This window comes from Haliaeetus leucocephalus, unplaced genomic scaffold, assembly GCF_000737465.1.
Source record: "Haliaeetus leucocephalus isolate CR32 unplaced genomic scaffold, Haliaeetus_leucocephalus-4.0 Scaffold889, whole genome shotgun sequence".
NCBI lineage: Eukaryota > Metazoa > Chordata > Aves > Accipitriformes > Accipitridae > Haliaeetus > Haliaeetus leucocephalus.
This window is the reverse complement of record NW_010973325.1, coordinates 689805-698835: the sequence shown is the minus strand read 5'-3', so window position 1 is coordinate 698835 and position 9031 is coordinate 689805. Positions and strand designations below refer to the sequence as shown.

Genomic DNA, 9031 nt, shown 5'->3' with positions numbered 1-9031 from the left:
TGACTTTATTTAACCTCCTGACTTCACCTACTGAGTAAAATTAAATTTGTGTTGTCTTCTTCATAGAACTGGGACAGCAGTGTTAAAGAGAGATTAAATACTTTACTTGAAATACTGGGACAATTATTTCTATTCAAAATTTACTCCTTACATTTTTTATTTTTGCTTATTGTTAACATTAACTGTCTTTCTCTCTTATATTATACATGTGCAGAAAACTACCAAATAAGAACATGCAATTACTTCTTTGATCGTAATTAATTCTTTTTTCTTCATGCACCTGCCACGTGATTAAATAAAGTCAGGCACAATACCACATACTACTTAGCTGCAGATTTCACGAAATCATACTTGACTTTGCAAATTAATTTCTTTAGTTCAGGTCAGAAAAAACCCCATACCTGCGAAGTGCTCTGCTTAACCATGGCAGTGCACAAACAATGCATTAAGTTCATAATGAATCATGATACCTAAAATTTTATGTATGTGTTTTCTGACCATCTCAGTCTTGTATATTTTTAAACAATAGATGACTGATGTTTTATTTGGAGCAGCGTCTCTTGGATCTTCGCAATACACACAATATTAATTACAAAACCCACAGTATTTTACAATCTTTGAATTTGGAGAGGGAGGGCGTTAACGTACAAAATTAAATACAAAACAGGTCAGCAAAGCAAGACTAATGAAATTATACCATAGCAAGCAAATAAAACATTGCAGCAATTCTAGTATACCCTAAGTATATGCTCCATTTCTTGTGTACTCCTACAAACTCCTACATCAGTATGAGCTAAAGGATCTTATATGTGACTTAACAAGGTGGTTCTAATAATGAAGAACCATACCGGTTCATAATACTGCTACTGAGCAAAAAAATAACTTGCTTTAACTAGTTTTTATTTCAAGTCATTAGACTGTGCGTTTTAAAGTTAGCATTAATTTATTTATTTTTCTAAATCATAGTTATTCAGTGCACCTCTTGTATAACACTGCTTGCACAGAGGAATAAGGCTAATTTTGTATTTCTCTTTCTGGAAGATTTGATGCTAAATAACATGATAGTAAACAACAGCCAAGATTTAAAATTTCTTTGAGATTATATGTTATTACTACAATCTAGACAGTAACACTGTTGTATACACAGATTATGATTTATAGCCACAAAAAATGCCACCGATCACTATGCTACTATACGTATTGTTCTACAAGACTGATATTAAAACAAGTCCACTCCCTCATCCATGCATTTATGATCTAATTCTTTGGAGGCTGCAGTCTTCCTGCAGTGTACTTAATATTGCGTCCCTCTGCAATTTTAATAAACTTTGTCAGCACTTAATATCTTGAAGGAGGAGTACAGAACTGAAGAAATCTGGAATTCAGAGAAGCAGGTATACTGCTTTTTCTAGTTACATATGCCCTTGATCATATTGAAAGGTTTTGACTTGTGGCTGTCACAGATATTAACAACAGTGGATATTAATTCTCCAAAATGATTACACTAAACTGTTGAATTTGCTTTAACTGCTTCAGGATGAAGGCCATTTTTTATAAACTTTCAAAAATTTAGCTCTAAAAATACACACATGGACACAAAGCACATACATAAATTTTGCTAGTAAGTAGTGATAGCTCCATTTATAAGTGAGACAATAATTCTTTCATGTACGTATATATTTTCATGTCTACATATAAAAACACACACGTGAAAGAATACACATATGTATGTGTAAACAGATTAGAAAGCCTCTTATCTACACAAGGCTGAAGAAATAATGCTGTTATAAATCCTTAAAATTATTCCTCCTACATAAAACCTTGATTTCTCATTTTTTATAGACAGAAAATTATACCTTATTCTGATAGAAGACCTTTCTAAATCCACAGTATTAGTTGCAGAATTATTTCAGTAAGTTTAGAACTGAATCTTCAACTTTCTTGTATACTATACTCTATTCTATTAATTTATCTAATATTACATACCAAATGAGATTACCTGATTTTTTTTTCATTTTTACTATCTGTTGCAATATAAGACATCTTCCACCACCACATTTGAAAATCCATCATTTAATTTTAGCAGTTAAAATACATCCATGCGTAGCCCTCACAAATGACAAGATAAGGACAACTGTAATGCACTTACTGTATCCTTGGCTTGAGCCATCATTTCATGAGATAAGTGAAGCAAGCAAAGAACTGTGCTTTTTGTAACACCTTTTCCCATGAAAGACATAGCGTTTCCTCCCCATTCAACATAAAACGATGAGATGACCTAAGAGTGGGGGTACAAGTTCATGGTAGCTTTACTGTAAGTAATACACAGGTAGAGTACAAACTGTCCTATGCACTACTAAATCATAATTTAAACTCATGAAAAGATGGCAGATTTTTAGCTGAAATTTAAGAATTTATTTATTTATAAGTCATTCAGTCACACAATGGTTTCCTATATAGTTAAACCTCTCAAGTTCAATGGTTTTTATTTGCTTCTTCAAATGAAGAATGGAGTGGAGCTTAATAATAAGCACAATATTGAACAGAAACCTAAAAGTTTGTTTTTGATGCAAACAGTCCATTTATTGTACCCAGTTTTTTATGCTATGTTTGGAATTAAAAATATAATTTCTTTTCAAAATTCTGTGTTCAAGAAAAAGGGTAATTTACATGTTTTATTGTGATTTGAATTGGAATGAATATATCAGCTTTCTATATCAAATTCTAATGAACAGAAATAAAGGTCACTGGATCATAACATAAAATAAACGGTCTCTAACCAAATATCTAACCATACATGTTACAATAAAAAGCATGCTGTTTTCAACAGAACATGCCCAAGAATATTTTTTTAAAAATTATAATCTTAAGACTTACACTTCTGGATGTATTTTTCTCCCCAAAGCATGGCAATTTATACTCTCCATTTTTGCTGCTGTTCTTTCTTTCAGTGTCCCACTCCACAAGAATTCCTTTCAAACCCACTTTCTTCCCTCCCCTCAAAAAGAAACCTACATTTACTTTCATATTTAGGCAAGTAAAACTGCATAATTCTTCTGCACATAGAGCTTATGTATTACCAGTTGATTTCATTCCATAACATTTATTAAGATTTTGTCTACTAATAATCTTTCTTTCACATGGCACGATCTATCACCTTGGTACCATTTTTAGTCTAGATTTCAAACTGCAGAACTCATCTAATCAAATAGCTCTAAAATATTTATTTCTACTCAAGAAATCTTGGCAGGTTAAGACTTCCCCCTAAAAGACTATCTTTTTTTCATCACAAATAGATTATCACCTGTATACAAACTTTCCTGACACTTATCTGGTTGCTATTCACATCATTCAGAATCACAAATGAATCAAAACTACTTTAAGAGTTTTCCAAGCCTCTACCAATGCAACAAATAGATTTTAGTATTTGAAACTACAAAGAAAACTTCTAAATACACCTACCTTACTGAATACTCATAAAACAATCAGAAAGCCAGATCTATGCTTTTCCTACAGTTTTAAGGAGACTGGAGTTCTCAAAAGATGAAATTTTAGGAGCAAAAACTAATTGCCTGTCACATTCATGGACTTACCAAACAAATAAGAACACTGAAAACAAGAATGAAATTTTGGCTTCCCAAAAACTGCAGCATCTTGAATTACCTCTTTTCTGCCTTCTTAGTGTTAATAACCCACCTAATGAGTTACTGCTCCCCCAGACTCCCTTTCACACATGGATTTTGCCTGTGGGAGATCTTGGATTTTTCCTCTTAGTTTCAGTTATTAAAAAACCCAAACACATCTAATTTTCATCTTGCTTAAACTATAGTCACTTTATATTACCTCTTAAATAGGGGATGAAAGCACACACAATATAACCTATCATCATAAGTACAGATACACATCACTCAATCTAGCCTCCATATTTTTGTTATTTACTTAGCAGAAAAGAGCATCTTTCCTACACCTATTCCTAGTAATGATATTCACTAGAAGTACATCCTAAAAATTATAGTGTCGTTACACGGTTCTTTATCATAAGCTACTTACCTCAAGAAGACCTGTTAAATATTTTTTACAAATTGTGACAGATTCAGCTGCAACAGAGTAGGTACTCCAGTCCGGAAGTGCGGTAACATGAACCATTCCTTGTAATGTTCTCTCCAGTGAAGGAAGTCCGTAAAAATGTGGTGCATCCGTTAGCCTTAAGCATTGTAGCAGCTTCAGAGCCAGCTCAGCTCTGAAAGAGCCAGCAAGTTCCAAGGCCTCTCTGGTTTAATTGTAAAAAGCAAAAAAAATCAACTGTCAACATGAAGCTATTATAATGAATCATTTTACAAGAGGCCAACGCCTCATTCTTCTTACTGTTAAGTCTATGAGTCTCAGCATCTCAATTAGTTACTATTGCCTTATGCGCAAATTAACATGGAATTAAATTTGACATTTCTAGCTTCACCCAGGTTCTGAAAGCATAATATTGCATCTGCTTATAACAGGGCTGCTTAACCAAAATAGGGCAAATTAGATGTAACTCTAATTATTAAGGAGCATGTTAAATAAAGACCAAGAGTTTGAAGATGATGGATAACATAACAAGAAGAGTTGCAAAGCTTATGTTTGTTGTGGTTCAAGAGACAAGTTTAAAAATATTTCCCACAAAATACTATCAATCTAGAATTCAGGTAGATAGAAAATACAGGAGTGTGAGATATAACTAGCAGGGATTTCTGTATTCCTCCCTTTTCCTGCTGGCAAAATTTTTAGAAAATTAATAACTGTGTGGGAAGAATGATGAAGGTAACATTTTGAAAGTATCTTTACAAACTGTTATGTTGTGGCACTTAATTAAAACAAATATTATCTTAAGCTGCAATTTTAGTATCTCTTAGAATACACTTGGACAGAAAGATTTAGTGTGAGAAGATGTTGTATTACAAATTCAGAGGAAAAAAAATAACAGAAATTAATTTCTGTGTTTGCTTGACTGACAGAAAAAAGTTGGAACTTCATGCTGGAAGTAACTGTCCTAAATAACCACTAATGTGCACTGATATACTGTATTAGGCCAAAAAGGAGTTCCATGAAAATAAATATTTGTTGATTTCTCAAATACTTCAATTTTTTACTCTGCTATAAACAAATGCTACAAAATCAACCGAGTTATCATTTGCTTGTGCAAATTTCCAGCATTGAAAAAAAAATAGCCCATCTTCTTTCTGCAGTTTAATTATCATTTGCTGAAAAAGTGACTAGTACATGCTCTTCCAAGTTCCCCAGTTAATTTCCTAATTTTACTGTGAAAAAGGCCTATCTAATGTTGATCTTCACTTCGAGTATATTCCATTTTTACAGTTTAAAATGATTGAGTCATGATGTAATTCTATCCAAATTCTGACAGAGATACAGCAGCAGTAGATATTATAATCCCCCATCAGAATTACACTGGCAGGTCCATTTACACTGTACCTGTCAGTCACTGACATGGAACAAAATAACAATGTGTTAAAAAGACGAATGAGTTCTTTATCCAGTTGCTGCCTGACAGCAGTCTGTATTTCATCTATTTCATCCTGCACTTGGGATTCTGGTCGCACCAGCAGGCCCAAAAGGGATTTTGGCTTCTAAAAGAAAAGAATAGAAATACAGTCACATAATGCATTGTTTAAATCTTATTTTAATACCCACACTAAAGCCATTTTTCTGTTGAGAGCTTGCAAATCACGCACACTATAAATCACAAATTCCATGATTATTTTACTAAGAATTATTTCTGTAAAAAGCATAGTAAGAAATTCCTATAATTACCAATTACTTGAATCTTGAATCTACTAAATGCCATAAAAGAATCTACTGTTAAGGCCTTTAAAATTTCCTCACATTAAGCCATGACAAAGTGTATTTTGAAGCATGAAAGAAAAGTCATATACAGCAATAAATTGCAATAAAAAAAACCAGATCACAAAAACCAGAAAACACGTAGTAAAAATATTAGTTCAAGTTGTATCTTGTATGTCTCAGTTGCTTGAAAAACTTGAAATCATTTGATAGAACGATTTTATATTAATATATTGAACAGGCCATACTTACAAAATTTTATAGGATTCCCAGTTATCCATATAAATTGAAGTACCTGAGTTCTGTAAGTAACTGAAATGAAGTCTACTAGCATTTTTTTTTCTGAAATGTTTAGATTGTATTTTAAAATCGGAAAATGGAAGTGCATGTAGACTGTACTTAACATATGATATCCTTTGTAAGACCATGAATGATCTTGCACTTGGGCAGTATGCCCTTGCTTTGTGAAGAACAGTATTTTGCAAACTTCTAAAACTGCAGCCATCACTTTTATCCTTGGCATTTAACTATTGTTTTTATACACTAAGATTGAATTATTATATTTTGACAAATATAAAAGTTGTTTTATACTGCTTTATGATGTTCATTTCCCATTTATTTTTATACTTTCCAATTTTACACATCTTAAATGAACAGTATGGGATAGAACAGATCTCAAATAGAAAGCACAGGATTCTAGAAAACTGAAAAAAAATTACATTCTTTCAATACTATACATGCATTTTAACTACAGCAACTGAGCTGTACACTCATATAATACCTTCCTCATGCTTATAAAAATATTTTACTTAGATATATTATAACCATTTAAAATGAAAACTTAAGCAACAGACACACTGAAACAAAAACTTCTGTCCTAACTTTCAGGTTTTGTTCTTAATGCAAGACAGATAACATTCATTTATATCTCTCTGCCAAACAGAAGGTTCCAAAACACCTGTGTGAACTTCAACCTTTAAGTTACATAGATAATACATACATAGTTATGTAGCTGAGCATACTTTATACAGCTGTATATGTACGCACACACATATGTATGTATAGTTACATAGTTAACCATATCATATATTAGTTATATGTACATATAGAGCTCTGCACAGAGCTATGCATAGCTAACTATAGTTATATGGCTCTATACAACCGTATTACCATAGTTAACTACACCAGAGCAAGACACACACAGGTAGATGTTGTTTCCTTCTGGCAAACGTAATACCTGAGTTTAGAGAAACAATTCATATACCAAGTAAAAGAGAGAAGGAAGTTTATTCTTGCTTGAAGTTAACTTCCCCAAACACTAGAACTGTAGCAGTGACCACAAAGTAGCAGACATTAATACCACAAGATCTGCTATTTCTTGCTTTTGTTAATAGAAGTCATTTTGCTTGAGGAATGAACTCACCAGAAAAAAACCAGCCAACCAGTTCACAGTTATATAATTTCTTACAGTCTACAGCTAACTTCTCAGGTATATTCTTACATTTTTAAGCAATGATTTCAAAATCCACTTTAGATGGTCTGACTCCAAACTTGATCTCTGGTCTCTAAGCAATTTGTTTAAAAATCTTAAGACATCTACTAAGAGCTTCTCATCCTCCACAGAAGCTGGAAGCACTTGCAGAAACCTGCAATACAAACAAAAATATTTACTTTCATACTTGTAGCACATTAAAGGAGAGTTTAAGATCTTGGCCTAACAGGACTGAAGTCACCTGCAAATGTGGAATTTATATAGAGTAAATACGTATATTACATATATTTACATATAGCAAATACGGAATTATATTTATTATATTATACATATCATATATATTAAATATTTTTAAATACTTTTACATAAAAATCATTATACTTAAATACTATTGTACATTTATTGTGTATTATAATATAAAATTGCTATATATATTAAAAAGTGTATTTACATGTAGTAAGCATGAAATTGCATATAATAAAAGGTAGAAAAATCTGAACAGGCTCACAGACAGGAAAGAAAAAAGGTAATTACTAGCAATTCATAATAATTGCAAAGCCTACCTATGGATTTTAAATATCCTTATTTTAAATACAGTATTCTTACTTTTTGCTGGGTTTGTGTATGTAAATTACAGAATCACATAATCATTGAGGTTGGAAGGGACCTCTGGAGGTCATCTGGTCCAACCACCCTGTTCATGCAGGGACACCTGGAGCTGGTTGCTCAGGACCATGTCCCAGCAGCTTTTGAGTATCTCCAAGGATGGAGACGCCACAACCTCTCTGGGCAACCTGTGCCAGTGCTCAGTCACCCCTACAGTAAAAAAGCGTTTTCTGATGTTCAGAGGGAACCTCCTGTGTTTCAGTGTCTGCCCATTGCCTCTGGTCCTGTCACTGGGCACCACTGGAAAGAGCCTGGCTTCATCTTCCTTATACCCTCCCTTCAGGTACTTGTACACATTGGCAAGATCCCCTCTCTGAGCCCTCTCTTCTACAGACTAACCAGTCCCAGCTCCCTCGGCCTTTCTTCATAGGAAAGATGCTCCAGTCTTTTCATTGTTTTTGTGGTGCTTTGCTGGACTCTCTAGTATGTCCATGTCTCATACTGGGAAGTCCAGAACTGGACCCAGCACTCCAGATGTGGCCCCACCAGTGCTTAGTAGAGGGGAAGGATCACCTCCCTAGACCTGCTGGCAACAGTCCTCCTAATGCAGTGCAGGATACCATTAGCCTTCTTTGCTGCAAAAGCACATTGCTGGCCCATGTTCAGCTTGGTGTCCACCAGGATCCCCAGGTCCTTTTCTGAAAAGCTACTTTCCAGCTTGGTGAACCTCAGCATGGGGTTGTTCCTACCCAGGTGCAGGACTTTGCACCTCCCCTTGTTGAACTTCATGAGTTTTCTGTTAGCCCACTTCTCCAGCCTTTTGAGGTCCCTCTGGATGGCAGCACAACCCTGGCATATCAGCCACTCCTCCCAGTTTTGTAACATAAGCAAAATTCCTGAGGGTTCATTCTGCCTCATCATCCCAATCATTAATGAAGATGAACAGAATTGGATCCAGTATTGATCCCTGGGGCACATTGCTAGTTACTGCCTTCTAACTGGACTTCATACCACTGATCGTCATCCTCTGGACCTGGCCATTCAGCCAGTTTACCATCCATCTCACTGTCTGCTCATCCAGCCCATACCTCATGAGCT

At 34.3% G+C, this 9031-nt stretch overlaps 1 protein-coding gene across 4 annotated transcripts in view; it reads right to left on the bottom strand.

Moving 5' to 3' along the window:
- RTTN (rotatin) overlaps positions 1–9031 on the bottom strand; it is a 90306-nt gene that overhangs the window by 40648 nt on the left and 40627 nt on the right. For all 4 annotated transcript variants that reach the window (XM_010583292.1, XM_010583289.1, XM_010583291.1 and 1 more), the window contains 4 exons: positions 7337–7481; positions 5467–5621; positions 4051–4270; positions 2150–2278 (listed from right to left, as the gene is read on the bottom strand). In XM_010583292.1, coding sequence (XP_010581594.1) covers positions 2150–2278; positions 4051–4270; positions 5467–5621; positions 7337–7481 — 649 coding nt within the window. The remainder of the gene's footprint in view (positions 1–2149; positions 2279–4050; positions 4271–5466; positions 5622–7336; positions 7482–9031) is intronic.